Here is a 25848-nt window from a genome sequence, read left to right on the forward strand (position 1 = left end):
GTCATGAGGGGTCCATGCTTACACCAGCAGGTTCATGAGGAGAAGAGACTGCTTTGTCTTGCCATGTGGTGCCCTGGGCCTCCTTTGGACTCTGCCCTTCCTGGATGCAGACCCTTGACCTTGAGCCTCCCAGTCTCCAGGAGAAATAAGTCTCCTTATAAATTACCTATGAATATTATTCAGCCATAAAGAAGAATGAAATTATGGCATTTGCTGGTAAACAGATGGATCTGGAGACTATCATGCTAAGTAAAATAAGTCAGACCCGGAAAACCAAGGGCTGAATTATCTCTCTGATATGTGGATGCTGACACACAATAAGGTGGGCAGGGCAGATGGAAGCTCAGTGGCTTAGACAGGGGAAATGAAGGGAAGGGAGAGGGGATAGGAATAGGAAAGACAGTAGAATGAATGGGACAGAACTTTACTGTGTTCACATATGAATAACAATCAGTGAAACTCCACATCATGTACAATCACAAGAATGGGATCCTAATTAGAATAAATTTTATTCCATGTGTGTATAATATGTCAAAATACACTTTTTTTCCCACTTGAGTACCAAGGATTGAACTCAAGAGGGCACTTGACCACTGAGCCACATCCCCAGTCCTATTTTGTATTTTATTTAGAAACAGGGTCTCACTGAGTTGCTTAGTTCCTTTTTAAAATTTAATTATTTATTTTTAGTTGTAGATAGACACATGCCTTTATATTTATTTATTTATTTTTATGGGGTGCTGAGGATCGAACCCAGTGCCTCACCTGCACTAGGCGAGTGCTCTATCACTGAGCCACAATCCCAGCCCCAAGCGCCTTGTTTTTGCTGAGGCAGGCTTTGAACTTGTGATCCTCATGCCTCAGTCTCCTGAGCCGCTGGGATTAGAGGCATGTGCCACCACGCCCAGCTGCACAAATAAAAAAAAAAAATTAAAAATAAAAATAAATAAATTACCCACTTTGTAGCATTCAGTTACAACAACAGAAAAGGGACTCAGACAGATGAGTAAGAAGATGGGAGGAAGACTGAGGGGAAGAACAGAAAAAGGGGAAGATGACGAAGTGAGAGAGGAGGAAGGCATTCTGAAAAGGATGACTAAGTCTCTAGAAAGACCAAGAACAAAACAGAAGATTTAAGTAACAATATCAGGACTGCAACAGGGCCACATTATACATCCTTCGAACAGAGGAATTCTGACGAGTGAATGAGAACAGCTCTAAGCCAATCTGTACAAATTAAGCAGAATGGAGAATTTCCTTTAAGGAGAAAAAACACTTAACTCACATGAAAAAAACCTGAGTTATTCTGGAATACCAAAAGAAACAGAATTTAGGACTAAGGCCACCAGAGCTTCTGGGCTCTCAGAGCCTGGTCAGAGACTTCTACCAAACACCTACAAAGACTCTTGCAGAGAACAGGCGTTGAGGGACCGTGTCCCATAGAATTGTACAACTGTATAAAACCTTCACTCTAAGACGTGACAAAGGCATTGTAAGAAAGGGAAGTTACAGGCCAATCTCACTGATGCCCACAGGTGCAAAATCTAGCAATACAAAAGAAAGAAAAAAATATATCACAGTCCAATTCGGTGTATTCCAGGAACATAATGTAGGTTAACAATAGAAAACTAATTACCATAATTCAACTGTTAATAGAGTAGGGAAATCATAAAGTTGATAGATAAAGTTGACTCAGTAGATAAAGACATTTGATAAATTTTAACAACCATTCATGTTATAAACTTTAAAAAAACCTAGAAATGAAGAAAACCTCCTTAAGTTGTTTCTTGTTCTTGTTTTGCTTGGTTTTAGTGCTGGCAACTGAAACCCAGGGCCTTGTGCATGCTAATCACAGACTACACTACAGAGCTGAACCTGCAGACCTCTAAGTTGGATTAAAAAACAAAACTAGAGAGCCAGGTATGGTGGTGCACACCTATAATTCCGGCTACTCAGGAAGCTAAGGCAGGAGGATCATGAGCATGAGGACACTTGGGCAATATAGCAAGAACCTGCTACAAAAAAGAAAAACAAAAGAGAAAAGCCCATGAGTGCTCCATGACAAGGACCCTAATGAACTATAAAATGTTGAAAGCTTTTCCTTAGGTAACAAGCAAAACAAGGAGGCCTATTCAATATTGTACTAATGTTCCAGCCAGTGCAATAAGGCAAGAAACAGAAGTAAAAAATATATATATATACCATTTGTAAAGGATAAAAGTAATCATTGATAATAAATGACATGATCTTGTATATAACTAAAAAAGACTATAAAAGTAAATTATCAGAATTAATAGTAGTTTTATTGATAATCACCAAATCTGGAATCAACTTAGGTATCCTTCAACGTGTGCATGGTTAAATAAACTGGTACTGCTATATCATGTAACTCTACACAGCAAGGAAAAGGAACAAACTACGCTGGGCTATGGCTCAGGGGTATAACGTTGCCTACCATGTGCAAGGGCATTGATTAAATCCTCAACACAGAAAACAAAAGAGGGTAGACAAATCATTGATATACACAACAATTTGGATAAATGTACAGGAAATCATGCTGAGGGGAAAAAAAGTGAATACCCAAAGAGTACATATTTCATGATTTGATCTAAATAATATTTTGAAATGACAACATTTAAGAAGGGAATGGGGTGTGGCTGTAAAAGTGCACCACGAAGGACCTGTGGTTTCTGAACTTCCTGTGTCCTGTCTGTGATGGTGGCTGACGAATGCCCGCCCACATGTGACAAGCTGCACAGAACATACGCACACACAAAAATGAGTGTAAGTGAGACTTGAGAAATTCAAGTGAATCGGGAATTGCACCAACATCAATCTTGGTTGTGATGCTGAACTAGTGTTTTTCTAAATGCCACCCCAGACAAAAGCTGGTCAAAGCATACAAAGGTTTTCTCCACATTATTTCATACAACTGCATGTGAACCTGCAATTTCTCCATAAAATTCCAATTTAAAAATAACACAGTAATACAAGGATCAACTTCTTAAGAATAAATCTACTGAAAGCTATGCAGAGCCCTCACAGAGGACTGCAATGCATCACAGAGTGACCCAGAAGCCCGGCTCCCAGCTCCTCCATGACTGCAAAGAAGGGCCTTGATGTGTGTCCCAGCACGAGGCTGCATCTCATTCAACAAGCAGGTAGCAGGCCATTTTTGGCCTGAGTGCTGTAGCTTACCAGTAAAATTGTAAAGAAATATCTGAAAGTGGCAGAGGATTGTGAGCAGGCAACAGTAAATCACAAGATTCATATTCCAGTTACAGGCGGCAAATGCAGATGCAGGGGTCTTCCCAGGCCTCTAGTGACCACCCTCCAACACTACAAGAACAATCTCAAGATCCCCACCTACAGTACTGCTGCCACCACTGTTCATGGCCTCCCTCTCCCTCCTGCCCAAGGGTACACAAACACAACTCCTATGCTGCTACTCTTCATTTCTACTCTGCTTTACAAACAGATGCTGAAACAGTCCTCCCGGATCTCTCACAAATCTTGGCTTTATGACCTGATATAAGATGACATCCCCCTGAATATTCAAAACATGCCAGCAGAAGGGAAACAAATGACCTTTGTTATGGTTTAGATATGAAGTGTCCCCAAAAAGCTCATGTGTGACTAGAGTTTAGAGGTGAAGTGATGGGTAATGAGAGCCTTAACCCAATCAGTGCATAATACCCTGATGGGGATTACCTGGTGGCAACTGTGGGCAGATAAGCTGTGGCTGGAGGAGGAACTAGGGTATGTTTTATCTGTGGTGAGGGGGGAGCGCTCTCGCTCGCTCTCGCGCTCTCTCTCTCTCTCTCTCTCTCTCTCTCTCTCTCTCGGTACTGGGGATTGGACTCAGGGGCACTCGACCACTGAGCCACATCCCCAGCCCTATTTTGTATTTTATTTACAGACAGGGTCTCATGAGTTGCTCAGTGCTGCTGGGATTACAGGCGTGCACCACTGCATCTGGCTCTCTGCTTCTTGGTGCTGTGTCCTCAGCCACTTTCCTCCACCACTCCTCAGCCATGATGTTCTGCCTCACCTAGGGCCCTTAGGAACGGAGTCAGCCATTTGTGGACTGAGACCTTTGAAACCATAAGCACCAACCAAATAAACTTTTCCTCCTCTATGTTGTTCTTGCCAGTGCTTTCGGTCACAGTACTGAAAAAGCTGACTAAAATAACCTTTCTCAGGGCTCAAGACACAGACACCAAGTATTATTTTACTCCCTGAACGGACACTTGATAATGTTAATTATGGCTAATATTTTGGGGATATGATAATCAAGGGTACCCTTTTTATTTTTAGAAACAGGGTATCTCTAAGTTGCCCAGGTTGGCCTGGAACTCACTATCTTCCTATCTCAGCCTCCTAAGTAGCTGGGATTACAGGTTTGCTCCTTTGCACCCAGATGGGGTCATCTACTAATACGTAAAAGAAAAAAAAATTCTTAGAGATACATAATGAAATACTCACAGAAGAAAGGATCTGATATTTGAGATGTGCTTTGAAGTAAACCAGTAGGGATGGGTGAGTGGAGGTGACAGAAAAGAAGACTGGCAAGATGGGTGTCAGGCACAGCCCACCATCAGGCCTCTCCTCCCGGTGTCCACAGAATGAAGGGGCTGAGGCCATGTCAGTTCAGACACAAGGCAGGAGAAGCACCTTACTACAGCTGAAAGATGAACTCCTTCTCCCAGACCTGGACTTCATCTATATCTGTGTTGACTGTGAAGCAGTAGTGCTCTGGATGCCCAGACTCACCACCCACACCAAGCACAGACCCGAGAAGGGGCCAGCCAAGGTTCTGCCACAGTGAAGTCATGGCCCAGGACTCCTGCCTGTGCTCTCAGTGGCAGGATGAACTGGCCTGGGGTGGCAGGGTGTGCCACGTGTTCCAGAGATGGCCATCAGAAGCATATTTGGGAAGCCACCTTCTCCCTTAAACTCTAACTCATGTTCCAGCCACTCACTGTTCCACCTATGTCCCAGTAAGCAGTCAAAATGCTCTCCCTGCAGCCTAGTGACAGTTCACTGGTGACAGCCTGATGATGACTGTCACTGTCCAAAACACATGTGCTTCACACATCATTACCTGTTCAGTTTTCCTTGCAATGAGGTTGCCAATGGTCTTGCTGAAAAAACTGGCCAGCAGAGGGTTGAGTGGCGGCTCCTGGTCCAGGAAGTCGTACAGAAGGCTCAGCAGACTCTCGTCCTCGCCTAGCCTGTCGCTGATCTGTGGCACATCACAAGTCAGAAGCTCACAGGCTGTGTTGGGGTATCTAAAAGGGCACAGTGCAAGCACTGAAGGTGAAATGAGACTTCCCAACTCTCAGGAAGCTGCTTACATAATCTGCTTCTTATGGAACAGACCCATGTGACAAGGACACAGCACTGAGCAGACCTCAGGACAGAATAAAAATAATATTTTTCTGTGAACAACTGGTGTGTATTTTTTATATATATATATGTATATATATTTCAACTGGTGTGTATAATATATATATATATATATTTATTTATTTATTTATTTATCTATCTATCTATCTATCTACTCATTTATTTATTTCAGTACTGGGAATTGAACCAGGGACACGCTACCTTTGAGCCACATCCCCAGCCCTTTTTATTTTTAAATATTTATTTTTTAGTTATAGTTGGACACAATATCTTTATTCCATTCATTCATTTTTATGTGGTGCTGAGGATCGAACCAAGGACCCCACATGTGCTAGGCGAGTACTCTATCACTGAGCCACAATTCCATCCCTTCCCCAGCCCTTTTTACTTTTTATTTTGAGATAGGATCTTGCTAAGGTGCCCAGACTGGCTTGAACTTAAAATCCTCCTCGCTCAGCCTCCGGAGTTGCTGGGGTCACAGGTGTGAACGACCACACCTAGCTCCAGCTGGTCTATTCTGCCTACTAGAAGGACCGGCAGGACCCTCACCCCAGCCCCTCTGGTGGCCTTCATCTTCTGACTCTACTTCATGGCTTGATAGCCTTTCTCCTGCTTCCTCCTTCCACCCCAGGTCTCTTGCCTCCTGTCTAACCACCCTGTTTCAGTGTGACCAAGTCACAAGCACATTTGTCACCCCCTCTCCATCAGAAGCCTGCCTTTCCTCTCCTGCCTATGTCCTTGTCCCTTCATGTCGATAAGCACAGACTGGAGAAATGCCACATCTGCTGTTTATGATACAGTGTAAGTTGTACGGAACTATGTAATCAATTCCTTATTTAGAAATACTAATAACTGAATAATGTACTTTTCATTTGATAAAAATGACTACATATAAAATAATTCTTAGCCCATTATATGTAATCCCATAATGACATCACTGTGTTCTCTTGTTAGCATCTGGCAAGCACTGGTCACCTCAGGATGGGCACACCTGCCCAAAAGCACCCCTGAAGGCCTGAAGCTCTGCCTCTCATCCGATGCATCTGGGAATACTGCGGAGTGGAAATAGACTCAGCAGGCCAGACACCAGGGGGGTGTCCTATGAAGCTGAAAGACTGTCCCTATACTGGGCCATTACCTGACTCTGTTATCTGGGGTTTTCTCACCTGCATGTAGAGTGAGGATACATGTCCTCCACGGTTTCTGCAAGGGTGACAGGGGCTAGGGTTTACAGAGCAAGCCACTCCCAGGCACAGGAAGCACTTGGTTGAGGTCTGCTGCTATGACCTTCCCTTGCCAAATGTGGTTAATGCCTAAGTCAAGGTGCTTCCAAGGTTGGGGGGTGGGGGTGCGTGGACCTGGGCTTGAGAGAATCTAGAGGAAATAACTGGCTAAATGTGGTGACTGGCCATATGTAGAAGGGGAAGAATATGGGGTCTTGGCCGGCCGTGGGCTGGGTGCTCCTCCTCAGCCCCCACAAGAGTGAGCAGCCTTCAGAGCTCTGAGGGGCCTGCCAGTCAGAGGCCCAGCAGTAGGGAGCTAAAAAGCTGGTCTGGGGACCAGAGAGAAGTGTGAAGAGTGCTGCAGGCACATGGGCTAGGTGTGTGGAGCGGGTCCTGAGGGCTGGGTCAGCGTGGGTTCCTCCTCACTGGCTGAGTTCTGTCTGTGAAATGCAGTAGCCAGTGTTCACCTCATGGGCTGTTTAAGACTGGACCGGGGACAACACAGGGCCACTGAGGGCAGAGGGGCCAGAGACCTGGGTGGCAGCACTGCAGGCTCTGTCTGCCAGGTCTCTGAACAACAGCCTAATGAGTTCTTCCCAGGCAGTGGGGACCACGCAGACCCCACAGGATGAGGAACCAGGAAAAGCACAGACCATGTCCTGTGGTTCCCAGAGGCCAGGGAAAGACTGGATCTCACCCACACCCATCAGAGGAGCTAGAAGAAGCTGCTTTCCTGAGGTCATGTCTGTGGGGTAGACTTAAGACTGTCTCCTTCCCCCCTTTATCTGTGTGTTATAATCACAGGAAGTGCTTTAGTAGTTTCTGAAGTTCATATCAGGGGACCGGGGAGATGGCGGAGTAGAGGAGGCTGCTTTCCAGGCAGCTCTGTGGTGTGAGGCCCAAGGTGGAGGACAGACAAATGACCCCTGTCCCCACCAAAATGCTAATGCAGCCATCACCACTGTGGAGGATAAGGCAGACACCTGCTCCTGCCAGAGCTGCTCCTCGGTTATTGTCCTCCCTGCTGACAACTGTAAACCCACCATTCTTGTTTACTGTGTCAATTAATGTTGCAGACACCATAGTAGGATCTGGGTATTGTACTTTAACACTGTTTACTGTTTGTTGTTGCAACAGTTGTTACTATTGTTTATTTTGCCCCCAATTCTGTGAAGTACTGGGAAACTACAGGGACACAAAAAAGTTCATAGGTTAAGAGATTTGGCTGCAAAACTAAACATTCCCTCACATTACTCCAACTCAAAGAAGAGGAGACAAAAAGCCCCAAACGAGAACCCAAGGAGGAACAACCAGAGAGGGAACTCAGACCCTAATCCTTGGTATCTACTCACACATCAAAAACAGAGAGAAGTCCCAGAACAAGAGACAACTACATACAAAAGGGCACGCACAAAAAAGGAGGCAGAGGAATCCACTTCAACTGATGCTCAAGACCAAGACCTCTAAAAACATGAGAAAACAGGCAAAGCCACATCCCCCAGCAAAGGAGCCCACCGATAGATAGGTGGATGAAATTCCAGAGGAAGATTATAAAAAACTTATTAATGAAAAAATGTTCAATGAACCGAAAAAAGATCTAAGGAAGGAATCAAGACAGCAACTGTAGGATATAAAAGACCATTTTAATGAAGAAACAGAAATTGTGAAAAGAAATCAAGGGGAATTCCTAGAAATCAAAGATAAATCAATCAAATTACAAACTCACTGGAAGGCATCACTAAAAGACTAGACTGTGTTGAAAATAGAATCTCACCTTTGAAGTCAGAATTCAGGCCCTGAAGACGGGCTACATGATCTTAAGTACACAGAAGGTAATAAAGGGGAAAAATTATAGAACATGACCAGAATATACAAGAACTCTGGGACAACTTCAAAAGACCAAACCTGAGAATCATTGAAATAGAAGTGAACATGGAGATACAAACTAAAGGCATAAAGAATATTTTCAATGAGATAGAGAAAACTTCTCCCCTATCAGAAATGAGACAGACGTCTACATACAGGAGGTTTACAGGACCCCAAATAGACCAAGCCAAATGAGAACCTTGCCAAGATATATCATAATCAAAATGCCTAACATAGAAGATGAGGAAAGAATACTAAAAGCCTCAAGGGAGAAACATCAGGTCACATTGACAGGCAAACCAATAAGGTTCACTTCTGATTTCTCTGCTTAGACCCTAAAATCAAGGAGGGCCTGGAATGAGATACTCTAAGCCCTAAAAGGAAATAACTGTCAGCCAAGGTTACTATGCCCAGCAAAACTCAGTTTCAAATTCAAGAGGGAAATAAAAACATTTCACAGCAAGAATAAACTAAAAGAAGGCCGAGGTGGTGGAGCAGTTGCCTAGCATGCGTGAGGCACTGGCAAATCCCCATCAAACTATCAATGACATTCTTCACGGAATTAGAAAAATCAGTCCTAGTTTTTCCTGAGGGAGCAGCTGGGTCGAGAGGAATGTGGCCCTCTCCTCTTCCAACATGGCGTGTACTTGACCCCTTTCTGTGTTCTCTGAAAAGGGGGAGTCATCTGGCAAAAATGTCACTTTGTCTCCAATTCGACCAGATATTTTAAACTTTGTTCATACCAACTTGCATAAAAACAACAGGCAGCCCAATTCTATCAGTGAATTAGCAGGTCATCAGACAATGCCGAGTCTTAGAGTACTGGCAGAGCTGTGGCTCGAATTTCCAGAGTTGGAGGCGGTGAGACCCATCGTTGTAGCCAGAGTGCCTTTGGATATATGTGTAGAGGAGGCCCCACATGTGTACCAACCAAAACATGGCATCACTGGCACCATGGAGTGAACACAACCCCAAAGCAATATGCCATCTGCTCTGCCTTGGCTGCCTCAGCCTTAGTAGCACTGGTCATGTCTAAAGGTCATTTCTGGTATTTATCCAAAAGATCTAAAATCAGCATACTATAGTGACACAGCCACCTCCATGTTTATAGCAACACAATTCACAATAGTTAAATTATGGAACCAGTCCAGATGCCTATCAATAGATGAATGGATTAAGACATTGTGATACACACACACACACACACACAAAATGGAGTTCTGCTCAGCCGAAAAGAAGAATGAAATTATGGCATTTACCAGTAAATGGATGGAAATGGAGAATATCATGCTAATGAAATAAACCAAACTCAGAAACTCAAAGGTGGGATGTTTTCTCTCATATGTGGAAGCTAGAAGAAAAATGAAGGAGAAGGAGAAGGAGGATAAGACAACCTAAAGAACAGATCAAATACAAATTAATAGATGAATGAAAGAAAGTCTAGTAGAATAGAGGGAGGAGAAGGGGTGAGGGGAGGAGAATGGGAGGGAAAGGGGGATCAGGAATTGAATAGATTTCCATGCATGTTTGTGCTTGTCAGAATGAGTCCTAATACTACGTATAACCATAAAGCTCTAATAAGAAAAAAATTTATAAAAGGAATAGGAACTCCAAATAAACAAGGCAGACAGAGCACAGAGTCTAGGTAATATTCCCTCTCAAACTCCTACTCAAAAATGCAAATGATTAAAAAGAAAAGAGAAGTAGAAATGACACTGGACTAAGAAGACAGAGAGTAGCCGGCCAAGCCCAGGGAAGACAGGGCACAAGGTGCCCAGAGGGAGGTTATCAACTGGAGTGAGGGTCCAAGCCATCCGGCTCCAGAGGCCTAACCAATAAAGGAGAGGCTGGTGAAGGCAAGTGGGATGGGAACCATCAGAGCAGGCACTGCCGGGTCCACAGACCTGGGGAGAAGTCAACAGCTGAGCTCCTGATTCAGTGATGCCAGGCACATCAGAGAGGAGTGACATGATGCAGTCCAAGAACAGGGAACTTTGTGAAAACAGCATGGGTGCCCCTAGGCCCTCCTTCTGGGTCAGCACCCAGGATGCTAACAAGCCTATATCCCACCAGGAAGAGAGAAAATGACAGAACAAAGAGAAAAAATCAACTAGCTGTCATCTAACCAAAAAGCTGGCTCATTTTACCTGTGGAGAAGCATGCAGTGAGCAAGCCCCACCCAGACCCCAAACTCTGCACAGGCATCAGGGCCTCGTGCCTGAAAGGACACTGCTGACAGATAGAAGACCAGGCACATGGAGGAGAGAGTCCTGAGTCCAGAGAAAACTTTAGAAATCACAGTGTTCTATGATAATATGATACTCTAGACAGTGTGCAGAATTGGGAACAAGAACTGGGAACTTCCATTAAGATATCTGAGACTCACACACAAAGCCACATGCAGGCTAAGGTGGGAGGATCACTGCAGCCTAGGATTTCAAGACCAGACTGGGCAATGGAGTGAGATACTGTCCAAAAAAAAATCTGAGAGTAAGAAAAGGCTCTTAGAAATTAAAAATATAGGAGCTAGGGATGTGGCTCAGGTGGTAGACCGCTCGTCTAGCGTGCATGAGGCCCTGGGTTCAATCCTCAGCACCACATAAAAATAAAAATATTGTATCCACCTAAAACTAAAAAATAATTTTTTTTTTTAAAAAAGAAAAGAAATTAAAAACATGGCCAAGTACGGCAGTGCACGCCTGTAAGCCCAGCAGCTGGGGAGGCTGAAGCAGGAGGATTGCAAGTTCAAAGATAGCCTCAGCAAGTTAGTGAGGCCCAGCAAGTGTCACTCAGTGAGACCCTGTCTCTAAATAAAATATAAAAAGCGCTAGGATGTGGTTCAGTGGTTAAGCACCTCTGGATTCAATCCCTATTACAAAAAAAAAAAAAAAAAGAAAGAAAGAAAGAAAAGAAAAGAAATCAAAAATATGATGGTAGAAATTTCAAAAGTCAGTAAAAAGATGGTAACTTAAAAGTCAAACCTCTCATATAAAAAGGCAAAGATAAAACATTAAGAACAAAAGTAAGAGAAAGGCGCTGGTTGAGTGCTTGCCTAGCATGTGTGAGGCACCACATTTAAATAAATAAATAAAGGTCCATCAACAACTGAAAAAAAAGGTAAGAGAAAGTATTAATTCAGGTGATCTAATGTTAAAGTAGATGTTGCAAGAAGTCAGAAGAAAAACTGGAGGAGAGAAGATTGTCCAAGAAATAATACAAGAAATTTAGGCCGGTTGCAGTGTGGCATATGCCTGTAATCCCAGCAGCTCAGGAGGCTGAGGCAGGAGGGTCATGAGTTCAGAGCCAGCCTCAGCAACTTAGCAAGGCCCTAAGCAATTTAGCAATGCCTGGTCTCGAAAGAAAAGCGGGGCTGGGACGTGGCTCAGTGGTTAAGCACCCCTGGGTTCAATCCCTTTTACCAAAAAAAAAAAAAGAAAGAAAGAATATGAAAAATTTCTCTGAGCTAAGATCCACATATTTACAGACTGGAAGGTCCATGGAGTGCCTAACACAGGACGGGAAAGGAGAGCCCTGCACCCACATGGTGGGTGCCTGGGTGCCGCTCACCACTGTCCCACCTACGCCTGCGCTTCCCCCAGAGCCTCAGGTTTTCTCCTTGCTCAATTCTCTCAACTGACTGCAGCTCTCCCACCTCACGGACGCCACCCTGGATCCCCTGTCCTGACTCACAAGACCCAGGTCATACTTCTCACGAACTGTCACTTTGTTCCAATGTGCCACAAACTGAAAGACATTTGGGAGTAAGAGGGCTAAAGGGCCTATAAGTGGTGCTGCTGCGACCACAGTGGCCTCCAGATATGGTCATGCTATCCCCAAGCCCCCGGCCCCTCCACAAGCAAGCCCCAGATCTTTCTAGAACACCATGTGGCTCTCCTTGTCGGTGAGGACCTGTCTGCCCATGGTGAATGCCGTCCTGACAGCCCACCAGGCCACCCTGTCACCCATCCTGCCCTATTTTCCTCCTGAGACCAGAGATCAGCAGACCACTGTGAAGGGCCAGATGGCAAATATTTCTGACAGCCTCTATTGAAACTGAACTCTGCGTTGTGTATGGACAAGCATGGCGTGTCCAGCAAGACTCTACTGGTGTATTCACCTTTATTTATTTTTTCACTCATGTAATAACGTAAAAGCCTTCTTGGTTCACAGGCCACACAAAAGCAGAGCTGTAGTTTGCTGGCCCTGTTCTAAAGCTTTACCATGCATGTATTTCACCCTTCCTCATAAGCCTGGACCTGGTGCCTATGGTCAGTCATCCAATCTTGGGGGACGCTGGGAACAATGCAGGCCACATGGGCTCTTCATGGAGCGGTACGCATACAGCCTATAGTCTGGGCCTGTGGTGAGGAAGGCCTCCTGCTGCCTGGGGTGTTCCCTCAGTGCATAAGTCTTCACTCAAAGCTTAACCATCTTGCCACACTGCCTCTATCTTCTCTGTCATTTCCTAACATTGTGGCCAAATACTGAATGGCACATTTAAAGAAAAACTTTGGGAATTGTTAATACCACGAATGATAACAATGTATTTCCTCCAAGTTGAAGATCCCCTTCCTGGAGTTCAGGAGTCAGACCACATGTTGCTGCAGCCCCGCCTTTGGCCCACTGCTGGTGGCGTGGCTCACACTGCAATCCATCTGCCTCTCTGTCGTAGAATCATTCTTTCCCCTCCCCTAACATACTGTGAATCAAAGTGCTCCAACATGTACCAACCTAATATAAACTTACTTAACAGGTTCCAACTTAAACTCAGGATGAGAAAACACACTAGAGATTCCAAACTCAAACTCAGCAGAGGCCTTCTCACTTCTCAGATGGGGTTAAGTTTTCCTTTGGGGAAAAGACCCCCAAAGGTTCTGTGCTAAAGGCTTGGTGACCATCCTCCATTTCCATCAAAAAACTCTGGTTCTGGCTGTCCTCAGACACTGCCCACGGCCTCCCCGAGCACTGCTCAGTGTAGGACCTGTCAGCCTCAGTACATACTTGAAGCGGACCTTCTCTTCCATGTCCAGAGGTGGGTCCTGCGTGATGAGGCTCACCAGCTCCTCCATACACTGTGGCCTGCACAGGAAGTCCAGAAGCTTCCTGTTCTGAGCCTTACATTCCTGCAGGATGTCGTCTTCATCCATCAGCTCCTGCAGCGTCACCTGCTCCCTGTCCAGCAGCTTGTCGACATGGGACGTGGTATTCAAGTCAAACTTCCAGAACATCGTGACGGCCACAGAGCTGTAGGCAAGCACAAGAGGGTCACTCACTCCTCCCCACTCTGTGAATCTGCCCTTTGCCACTGTTAACAGTTTGGATCAGAAAAGTCCCCCAAAGGTTCTGTGCTAAAGGCTTGGTGACCAGCCTGCAGAGTTACCGGGAGGTGGTGCCTACTTGGAAGTAGGCCACTGAGCTGGTGTCTTTGAAGGGTGTCTTTTATCCCTATCCCCTTCTTCTCTTCCCATCCTTCTCTGCTTTCCTGGCTGCCAAGGGGTGAGGAGCTCTGCTCCACCACACACTCCCCACCACAAAGCTCTTCTCACCACAGGCCTAAAAGTAATGGAGCCAGCCAACCACAATCAGAAACCTCCAAAACCATGAGTCAAAATAATATTTTTCTTCCATTAAGTTGATTTCTGTCAGGTATTTTACCAAGCAGACTAACAAAGCTGCACTATAGCAAAAGTCCAATAAGTCCATCCTCAACATAAGCACATGTAAGTACTGGGACTCAGGATAAGGGCATAGGTACTCTCCAGTCACTGCTCTTATCAGACCTGTGCAGGTTGCACTCACAGTCACAAGCATCCTCGAGCTCTGGGGCCCAACTCTCCAGGCTCGCCCGACCGATTCACCTTCCTTGTTCTATGCACCCTCGTCTCCCCCAGTCCCACCCACAGCATTCAACATATCCCTTGCTGGCTCCTTGGCTCCATGAGACCAACAACTCCAGAAATGGACCTTCAGGGATGCCTCTCCATCCTGAGAAAATTTAACAACTCAGCATAAACCCAGTTCCAGTGCTCAGCCCGCTCCTGAGGGAAGAGCAAACACACCCTGGAAGCCTCACAGAGCTCAGCCTCAGCAAGTCCAGGCAGCTGGCTTTGCTTGACCTTGCCCTCTGCTGCCACTCACCACCACCTGTCCCTTTGCACTGTCCTCATCTTTTTTTTTGTATGTGTGTTCCCAGGGACTGAACTCAGGGCACTCAACCACTGAGCCACATCCCCAGCCCTATTTTATATTATATTTGGAGACAGGGTCTCATGGAGTTGTTCAGTGTCTTGGCTAAGGCTGGCTTTGAACTCAAGATCCTCCTGCCTTAGTGTCCCAAGAAGCTGGGATTACAGGCATGTAGCACTGTGCCCGGCTTCCCATTTGCTGAATAATAGCCAGGGTTACCCATGAGGCTGCCACATGCCTCACATGCACAGCAACTGGGCATGGGGTGGCAGGGGACCCTGCCACAATGACCTGAAGATCACTGTAACATGGCCCTCCTCTGCCTGCCAACACTTCTGGCTCTCATCATCCTGCCTGCCAGTGGGTGTCACTGTCAAGTCTGTGGCCCAAGGTGGGTTAGCAAGACAGCTTTCACTATTCTGACACAAAAAGAAAACAGAAGCCTACATCTGTTAACAAAGTTAAAAGTTTATTTTGAAATTATGAATCTTTTCAAAGTTACAAGTTATTTACAAAAGTTATGGTAATATCAAATAGGATTTATTTATCTAACATTTATACTTAGAAAATAAAAGAGGGACTGCAGGATATAAACGCCTATTAGTGTGCAAAGCCTGTGAGACCCTAGGAGCGCCACCACAGAAGCCTCTGCATCCAGCTTCACCCTAACAGCCTCTGTTACCATCACATTCATGTCCTCTCATATCAGCTTCAAAGCCAGCACTGATCCCAGTGGCCACCACACACCAATGGCTCTTGGTCCTCAGGCACTCTCCAGGTCTGCTAGAATAGCACCTTACCTATCACGCAGATTGCACTTAGGTTTTGGCTTCTGCAGCACTGTGCCCATGCATGCTGCTGAGGTAGGTGCTGCTCTTGCACTCTTATCAAGAGTCCAAAGTGGAGCAGGGCACCATGGTGCACCCCTGTAATCCCAGCAGCTTGGGAGGCTGAGGCTGAGGATCACAAGTTCAAAGTCAGCCTCAGCAACTTAGTGAGGCCCTGTCTCGAAAGGGCTGGGGATGTAGTTCAATGGTAGAGTGCCCCTGGGCTCAATCCCTGGTACAAAAAAAATAAAGTGTCCAAAGTGGAGCTGTTTGATTTGCAAGACAAGGTATTGTTTCCTTCTGGGTCCCAAGACTTTTCTTACTCCTCTGTGAGGAATGTAGATGCAACAACTCTGGAGGACCAGCAACAGAGGCCAGGGAAGACGGCTATCTTCACACACAGGGGCTGAATGCCCCTCTCTTTATTTTTCCAAAAAGGAGACACTTTACTGCTAGGTCGCTGGCAAAGAGAACAGGAGCAAAAGCTCAAATCCCAGTGTGGTTGGTAGCAGGGAAATCCACAGGAAGGAAGAGGAGAGAACTGCCTCTTGACTGGACAGTGAGCAGTTTTCAGGGTTCCTTTGTACAGGTGCCAAGAGCCCCACACGTCTTCACAAGCTGGATTTTTCCCTATGAGTTGTCATCTTCTGCATAGGGGATTTTGAGCTTGTGACATCAAAAGGTGATCAACCAAAAGGATGAGCTGGCTTCTTCTGAGCAGGTCTACTTCTGAAAGGCTGTTTCAAACCATTCTTGGATGGATTTGGAGGCTTTACAATTTCAGAGGTTTGGTCCGTGGTGGGTAGGCCCCCTTGCCCTAGAACACCATACCCCCTGCCACGGTGAGGTGGAACACCATGGCAGAGGGTATGGTGGAGGAAGCTGCCAGCGCATGGCAGCCAGGAAGCAGAGAGCAAGCTGACCCTTCCTCTTAATGCCCAACAGGATGACTCAAATGCCCGGGTGACACAGAATCAGGGAAAGAGGGGGCCCCATCGGTAAAGTGCCTCTGGGTCCAATCCCCAGTACCTCCTGCCCCGCAAAGGAAGAAATTCCAATAAGGTTTAGTACAAAAAAAATACTTTATTTTTTAATGCTATCTTATAGGTTTTTCCATATTTTTAATTTGTTTTTAGTTGTAGTTGGACACAATATCTTTATTTCATTTATTTTTATGTGGTGCTGAGGATTGAATCCAGGGCCTTGCACGTGCTAGGCGAGTGCTCTACCGCTGAGCCACAATTCCAGCCCGGTTTTTCCCTATTTTTATCAGTGCATTATAATTATACATCATAGTGGGATTGTTCCACACTCGTCTGTGCACATAGCATGGCCATGTCATTTGATTGACAGTGTTCTCCAGCTTTCCCCCTTCCTTCCCCTCGGTCCTTTCCCTCTATCTACTAGTCTTACTTCTATTTTCATGAGATGCCCACCCTACTTTTTTTTTCCTTTTTCTTTTTCCTTACTTCCACATGATAGAAAACATAAACTCCTGAGTTTTGAATTTGGCTTCCTTTTACTTAGCATAATGCTCTCAAGTTCCATCCATTTTCCAGCAAATGACATAATTTCATTTTCCTTTATGGCTGAATAAAACTCCACTGTGTACATGCCATATTATCTCTATTTGTTAAGGGACCCTGGGCTGCTTCCACAGTTTGGCTATTGTGAATTGGCTGCTATAAACAGGATGTGCACATATCACTGTCGCATGCTGATTTTAATTCTTTAGGATAATACCAAGGAGTGTAGAGCTGGGTCTTTTGGGGAACCTCATTGCTGATTTCCATAGGAGTTCAATACTAATTTACAATAGCACAAACAGTGTGAAAGTGTTCCTCTTCCCCACATCCTCCAGCATTTATTATTGTTTACTTTCCCCGTGGCTGCCATTCTAACTAAATTGAGAAGGAACAGTATAGTTTTTTTAAAAAATATTTTTAGTCGTAGACGGACACAACACCTTTATTTATTTATTTTTTATCTGGTACTAAGGATCAAACCCAGTGCCTCACACATACATATATTTGTTGTTCGTTTGCATTTCTTCTTTTGAGAAGTGTCTGGTTAGTTCATTTGCCCATTTACTGATTATGTTATCTGGTGTTTTTTTGGTTTTTTTCCCCCTTCGGTGTTAAGTCTTTTGAGTTCTTTATATATTCTGGATATTAATTCTGTCAGAAGAGCAGCTGGCAAAGATCTTCTCATTCTCTAGGTTCGCTCTTCACACACTTGCTTTCTTTGTTGTGCAGAAGCCTTTTAACTTGATGCCACCCCATTGTTTCTTATGCACTAGGAATTCTATTGGGGAAGTCACTGCCTGTGCCTATATGCTGGAGTGTTGACCCTACATTTTTCTTCTAGAACTTCCATAGTTCTTAGTCAAATTCCAAGGTCTTTGATTCACTTTGAGTTGATTTTTGTGCAGGGTAAGAGAGAGGAATCTAGTCTCATTCTTCTACATGTGGATGACTACTTTCCCCAGCACCATTTGTTTAAAAGGCTCTTTTCTCTGACATGTTTTTGGTGCTTTTGTCAAGGACCAGAAGACTGTTGCTGTGTGGGTTGGTCTCTGTCTTCTATTATGCTCCATTGGTCTGTGTCAGTTTTTTATTTTATTTTTTTTAAGTTGTAGATGGACACAATACATTTATTTTATTTATTTACTTATATGTGGTGCTGAGGATCAAACCCAGTGCCTCACACGTGCAAGACAAGTGCTCTACTACTGAGTCACCACCTCAGCACTAGCTCTGTAATATAATTTGAAGGCATTATGATGATTCCAGTATTGCTTTTTTTTTTTCTTGCTTACATTGCTTTAGTTATTCTGGGTCTTTTATTCTTCTAAATTAATTTTAGGACTGTGTTTTCTATTTCTGTAAAGAATGTCTCTGGTGCCAGGCATGGTGGTGCATGCCTATAATCCCAGCAACTTGGGAAGTTGAGGAAGGCGGATCTCAAGTTTGAGGCCAGCCTCCTCAACTTAGTGAGACCCTAAGCAACTTAGTGAGAACATCTCAAAATAAAATATAAAAAGTGCTGGGGATGTGGCTCAGTGGCAAACTGACCCTGGGGTTCAATCCCCAGTCCCCCCCAAAAAAGAATGCAGCTGGTATTTTTTTTATTAGTTGTTGATAGACATTTATTTTACTTATTTATTTATGTGTGGTTCTGAGAATTGAACCCAGTGCCTCACACATGCTAGGCGAGTGCTCTACCACTGAGCCATAACCCCAGCCCAGGTATTTTGATGGGGACTGCACTGAATCTGTACATCACTTTTGGTAGTGTGACCACTTTAACAATATTAATTCCGCCTATCCACGAACATAAAAGGCCTTTCTACCCTCTAGAGTCATCTTCAATTCTTTTCTTCAGTGTTCCACAGTTTTCACTGTAAGGATCTTTTGCCTTTTTCATTAGGTTTATCCTAGGTATTTTATTTTATCATATTTTTTAGAAATCGGATGGCTTTCCTGATTTCTTTTTTTCAGCAAATTCATAATTGGTGTAGAGGAAAACTACTGATTGTTTATTTATTTATTTTTTGGTACCAGGGATTGGAATCGGCCCTTTTTATTTTTTGAAACACAGTTTTACTAAGTTGCTTAGGGCCTCACTAAATTACTGAGATTGGCTTTGAACTCTATCCTCTTGCCTCAGCCTCCTGAGTTGCTGGGATTACAAGTGTATGCTACCATGCTTGGCTTTTTTTTTTTTCCATAACTTTAAAATTATTTATTTAAATTAGATTTTTTTTTTTTTTTTTGTATTGAAGATTGAACACAGGGGCATTCTATGGTTGAATTTTATATCCCCAGCCAGATTTTTTTTTTCTTTTTTTTTTTTTTGAGGCAGGGTCTCACTCTATTGCTGAGGGTAGTCTTGAACTCTCTATCCTCCTGCCTCCATCTTCAGAGTTGCTGGAATTACAGGGTGTGCTATGGCTCCTGAAAAACTACTCGTTTTGTGTGTTGATTTTGTGTCCTGATATTGACTGAATTTGTTTATTAGCTCTACCACTTTTCTGGTGGAGCTTTTCTGATCTTCTAAGTTCAGGATCATATCACCTGCTAACAGTAATAATTTCACTTCTTTCCCTCTTCTTCTCTCTTTTATTTCCTTCTCTTGCCTAAATACTCTCCCCAAAAGATCCACTTTAAAAAACTGGGAGTAGCAGAAACATAACAACTGAGGCATGATGAACATTACCCCCAGGCAGAAGAGATAGATGGAAGACAAGATATGACTACCATAAACACAACAACCTTACAGTATTCTTCAACCTCTATGAAGCAGCAACTGACAGAAATCCATACGTAAGAACTGTCTTGGCCCTGGGCATTGGTTCTAGGGAAATAAAAGCTTAAGTTCACACACACACACACACACACACAAAAAAAAAAAAAAAAAAAAAACCCCGCATAGGAACGTTCACAGCAGCTTCATCTGTAATAGTCAAAAGCTAGAGTCAGGGTGCTGGGGCTGGGGCTCAGTGGTAGAGCGCTTGCCTAGCATGCGTGAGGCACTGGGTTCGATCGCTGGCAGCATATAAAAAACAAAATAAAGGTATTGTGTCCATCTACAACTAAAAAATATTTTTTAAAAAATGCTGCAGTCAGAAGAGAAGCCCTTCAACATACAGCCGCTGACACAAACTGTACACACACACACCATGGGAAACCACTCAGCAATACGTAAGAACAATGCACACACGCCCTGCCATCAAGCAGCACAGCCAGACCCAAAGGTCACACACTGTGTGGCTGCCTTCATCACTCTTTTGTTCTCACTCTGTTGCCAAGGAAGGTCTCAAACTCCCGGGTTCATGCAGTCCTCCTGCCTCAGCCACCTGAGTTCCTGGGACTGTAGGCATGTACCATCATGCCCAGGGCATTCATAACATTTTTGATATGATAAAAATTCAGAAACAGGACAGATTATTCGTTGCCAGTGACTGTGGAAGGAGGAGGCTGGGTGACAAGAGGGAGGCTTGTGTGATTCTAAAAGGTGCCATGAGAGATCCTGTGTCTGTCCTGACCATGATGGCAGAGGCCTGGGCCCACACGACTGACAGCCATGTAGCACTGCACATCCACATCCACACACGTGCACACACCATACATCTCACACACACATCACATATACATGTACACACACACCACACACACACATCCCATATGCACATATATACCCCCCCACACACACCATACATATAAGCACATGGATAGAACTGGGGCAGTCTGGATGAAGTCAGTGGACTGTACAAAGGTTAATTTCTGGTTGGGATATTCTACTCTTAATTCTGCAAAATGTTTCCCCTGTGCTTCCTCCAATTCAAAGGGTACAAGAGATCTTTTTGTTGTTTTTTTTTTTTTACAGTTGCAGTTAAAAATGTAAATGTTATTAGTGAGTTCAAAAAAAGAATTTTTTTTTTTTTGGAGATATGAAGTACACCTCAAAACAGAATATGAATTTTTTGGGGGGTGGGGACCAGGGATTAAACTCAGGAGCACTCGACCACTGAGCCACATCCCCAGCCCTATTTTGTATTTTACTTAGAGACAGGGTCTCAGTGAGTTGCTTAGCACCTTGCTTTTGCTGAGGCTGGGTTTGAACTCACGATCCTGCTGCCTCAGCCTCCTGAGCCACTGGGATTACAGGTGTGCATGATTGCGCCCGGCTAGGATACAACTCTTTACCCCACGTAACAGTTACAAACACAGACCGCTTCAATAAAGGATGCCTCAATCACTCCAAAAGTCCATTTTCCTACAGACTGATTTCTCCAAACATAATAAAATACACAAATGAATATATTTTAAAATTCCTATGTGTGAACAGATAAGCTGTTTCTAAAATCTACAGAGATACAAGGGACCCAAAACACACAGGACAGCCTTGAAGGTGAAGGCAGAGCTGGAGGACTCACCCTTCCCCATCCAAGACTTACACAGAGCCGCAGTCATCAGACAGAGTGGCGAGTACCCAAGGACAGTCACTCAGACCACAGGCGTAGAACTGAGAGTCAAGAAAGAGGAGCAGACACAGATGGTCAACCCACTGCTTACAAGGGTCCTAAGACTGGCAGTCCTTCCACAAATGGTGCTGGGAAAACGTGATGTTCATAAGCAGAAGAGGTGGAAAATTACTTCATACCTCATATAAAAATTTATTCAAAGCAGATCAAAGACCTGAAATTTAAGGTTAAAATAGAAAGACAATAACAAGTGTTGGGGAAGACGTAGAGAAATTAGAAGTCCTGTACATACCGCTGGTAGTAATGCAAAATGGGCAACTGCTGTGGAAAAGTCCGGCAGTTCCTCAGATGATCAACCCTAAGCTAGCATAGGACCCCGCAGTTCCACTATGTCCTCAAGAGGGAAGAAAACACATGTCCATACAGAGATTCACACACAAATATTCACACTATTCATCAAAGCCAGAGTAGAGGCAAACCAAAAGTCCATTAAGGAATGAGTGGCTAAATGAAATGTGGGATATTCCTTCAATGGGGCATTATTTAGTAACAAAAAGAAAGGAAGTTCAGGTACATATCCCAAATGGATGGGCCAGAAAGCATGACACCAAGAAGTCAGACACAAGAGACCATATACGGTATGACGCGGTTTATACAAAGGTCTAGAACAGGCACACCTGTAGAGACAAACACGCAAACTCATGGTTGTCCAGCAGCCGGGCGGGGGGGGTGGGGGGCGGGAACTGGGGAGAAATAGAAATCACTGATAAGGGAAAGAGGCTTCTTTGGAGTTAATGAAAATGTTCTAAAATCGATTGTGGTGATGGTTGGACAATTTTTTGAATTCACTGAATTCTGTTCTTATTTTTTGTTGTTGTTGTAGATGGACAGAATGCCTTTATTTTTATGTGGCACTAAGGATCGAACCCCGTGCCTCACACGTGCTAGGCAAGCGCTTCACCATTGAGCCACAACCCCAGCCCTCTATTCTTATTTTTTTTTAATTTATTTTCTTTTTTTTTTAAATTTTTTTTTAATATTTATTTATTAGTTTTCGGCAGACACAACATCTTTGTTGGTATGTGGTGCTGAGGATCGAACCCGGGCCGCACGCATGCCAGGCGAGCGCGCTACCGCTTGAGCCACATCCCCAGCCCTAATTTATTTTCTTATACCTTTATTTTATGTATGTATTTTTATGTGGTGCTGAGGATCGAACCCAGGACCTCACAAGTGCTAGGCAAGTACTCTACCGCTGAGCCACAACCCTAGCCCCCTATTCTTATTTTTATAAGACAGTTTCTTGCTATGTTGCCCAGGCTAAACTCAAACTCCTGGAATCAAATGATCCTCCTGCCTCAGCCTCCCAAGTGCTGGGAACACAGGCACACACCACCATGCCCATCCATGTATACTTAAGATGAATGAATTTTTACAGTGTGAATTTTTTTATTTTTTTACATTTTAATTTGTTGTATATGACAATTCTTAATTTGTTACATATGATCCAGAAGACCCAATATGAATTATAATTCATATGACATATATGGAACACAATTTTTCATATCTCTGGTTGTACACAAAGTAGAGTCACATCCTTTGTGTCTTCATACATGTTCTTAGGGTAATAATGACCTTCACATTCCACCGTCTTTCCTACCTCTGTGCCCCCTCCCTTTCCCCTATCTAGAGTTCATTTAATCCTCCCAGCATATTATGAATCAGCATCCTTAAATCAAAGAAATTACTCGGCATTTGTTTTGGGGGGATTGGCTAATTTCACTTAACATTATATTCTCCAGGTCCATCTATTTACCTGCAAATGCCAAGATTTTATTCTCTTTTAATGTTGAGTAATATTCCATTGTGGATATATACCACATTTTCTTTATCCATTCATCGACTGAAGGGCATCTAGGTTGGTTCCACAGTTTAACTATTGTGATCTGTGCTGCTATAAACATTGATGTGGCTATGTCCCTGTAGTAGGCTGTTTTTAAGTCTTTTGGGTATAAACTGAGGAGTGGGATAGCTGGATCAAATGGTGGTTCCATTCTCAGTTTTCCAAAGATTCTCCACATTGCTTTCCATATTGGCTGCACCAATTTGCAGTCCCACCAGTAATGTATGAGTGTGCCTTTTCCCCAACATCCTCGCCAATACTAATTTTTTGTTTGTATTCTTCATAGCTGCCATTCTGACTGGAGTGAGATGAAATCTTAAGAGTAGTTTTGATTTGCATTTCTCTAATTGCTAGTGATGTTGAACATTTTTTCATCTATTTGTTGGTTGATTGTATATCCTCTTCTGAGAAGTATCTGTTCAGTTCCTTGGCTCATTTATTGATTGGATTATATGGGGTTTTTTTTTTTTTTTTTGGTGTTACGATTTTTGAGTTCTTTATATTTCCTGGAGATTAGTGCTCTATCTGACACGTGTGTGGTAAGAATTTGTTCCCAATTAGTAGGCTCTCTATTCACCTCACTGATTGTTTCTGTTGCTGAGAAGAAACTTTTTAGTCTGAATCCATCCCATTTATTGATTCTTGATTTTATTTTTTATTCTATAGGAATCTTATTAAGGAAATTGGGGCCTAATCCGACATGATGGAGATTTGGGTCTACTTTTTCTTCTAATAGACGCAGTGTCTCTGATTTAATTCCTAGGTCCTTGATCCAGTTGAAGTTGAGTTTTGTGCATGGTGAGAGATAGATTTTGTTACATGTGGATTTCCAGTTTTCCCAGCACCATCTGTCCAATGTAGGTTTTTGGCACCTTTGTCAAATATAAGATAACTGTAATTATGTGGGTTAGTCTGTGTGTCCTCTATTCTGTACCATTGATCTAATACTAGAAAAACTAGGGATAACAGAAACATATCTCAACATCATAAAAGATATCTACGCTAAGCCCCAGACCAACATCATTCTAAATGGAGAAAAATTCAAAGCATTCCCTCTAAAAACTGGAACAAGACTGGGATGTTCTCTTTCATCACTTCTATTTAATATAATTCTTGAAACACTGGCCTGAGCAATTAAACAAAAGAAAGTAAAGAGATATGGATAGGTAAAAAAGAACTCAAATTAGCACTATTTGCGGCTGCGGATGTGGCTCAAGCGGTAGCGCGCTCGCCAGGCATGCGTGCGGCCCGGGTTCGATCCTCAGCACCACCTACCAAACGAAGATTTTGGGGCTGGGGATGTGGCTCAAGCGGTAGCGCGCTCGCCAGGCATACGTGCGGCCCGGGTTCGATCCTCAGCACCACCTACCAAACGAAGATTTTGGGGCTGGGGATGTGGCTCAAGCGGTAGCGTGCTCGCCTGGCATGCGTGCGGCCCGGGTTCGATCCTCAGCACCACATACAAACAAAGATGTTGTGTCCGCCAAATACTAAAAAATAAATATTAAAAAAATTTAAAAAAAAAAATTAGCACTATTTGCGGACAATATGATTCTACACCCAGAAGACCCCCCCCCAAAAAAAAATTCCACCAGAAAACTTCTAGAACTAGTAAATGAATTCAGCAAAGTAGTAGGATACAAGATCAACACCCAAATCAAAGGCATTTCTGTATATCAGTGACAAATCCTCTGAAAGGGAAATGAGAAAAACTACCTCATTTACAATAGCATCAAAAAAATAAAATAAAATACTTGGGAATCATCTTAACGAAAGAGGTGAAAGCCCTCTACAATGAAAACTACAGAGTGATAAAGAAAGAAATTAAAGAGGATCTTAGAAGATTGAAAGATCTCCCTTATTCTTGGATAGGCAGAATTAATACTGTCAAAATGACCATACTACCAAATGCACTAAACAGATTTAATGCAATTCCAATCAAACTCCCAATGACATTCCTCATAGAAAATAGAAAAAGCAGTCATGAAATTCATCTGGAAAAATAATAAGAGACCCAGAATAGCTAAAGCAATCCTTAGCAAGAAGAGTGAAGCAGGTGGCATGATTATACTAGATCTTAAACTACACTACAGAGCAATACTAACAAAAGTAGCATGGTACTGGCACCAAAATAGGCTTGTGGTCCAATGGTACAGAATAGAGGTTAGAGTGTGAATTTATCTGATTAAAACTTTTTTAAAATTCCATGTGCCTGGAACTAAAGACAACAGTGGCTCCTTATTCATGGAAGATATGGCCTAAGATCCCCAGCAAATGTACCAAGTACTATATGTACTGTGTTCTTTCCTATATCCATAAACTTTTTTGGGGGGTGGGTACACTGAGTCACACCCCCAGACAGGGTCTCAGTGAATTGCTTAGCACCTTGCTCTTGCTGAGGCTGGCTTTAAACTCTTGATCCCCCTGTCTCAGCCTCCCCAGCCACTG

The 25848-nt window shown here is 43.6% G+C and overlaps 1 protein-coding gene across 13 annotated transcripts in view; it reads right to left on the reverse strand.

Moving 5' to 3' along the window:
- Ppp6r2 (protein phosphatase 6 regulatory subunit 2) overlaps nt 1–25848 on the reverse strand; it is a 97907-nt gene that overhangs the window by 27445 nt on the left and 44614 nt on the right. For 11 of the 13 annotated variants that reach the window (XM_015506902.2, XM_048803187.1, XM_048803182.1 and 8 more), the window contains 2 exons: nt 13500–13742; nt 5105–5291 (listed from right to left, as the gene is read on the reverse strand). In XM_015506902.2, coding sequence (XP_015362388.1) covers nt 5105–5291; nt 13500–13726 — 414 coding nt within the window. In that variant the 5' untranslated portion in view covers nt 13727–13742. Of the gene's footprint in view, nt 1–5104; nt 5292–13499; nt 13743–21789; nt 21892–25848 lie in introns of those variants that run through there. The other 2 variants (XM_048803188.1, XM_048803189.1) reach the window with 2 other exon arrangements.

The sequence above is a fragment of the Marmota marmota genome, unplaced genomic scaffold (assembly GCF_001458135.2).
Source record: "Marmota marmota marmota unplaced genomic scaffold, marMar, whole genome shotgun sequence".
In the NCBI taxonomy this organism is placed as follows: domain Eukaryota; kingdom Metazoa; phylum Chordata; class Mammalia; order Rodentia; family Sciuridae; genus Marmota; species Marmota marmota.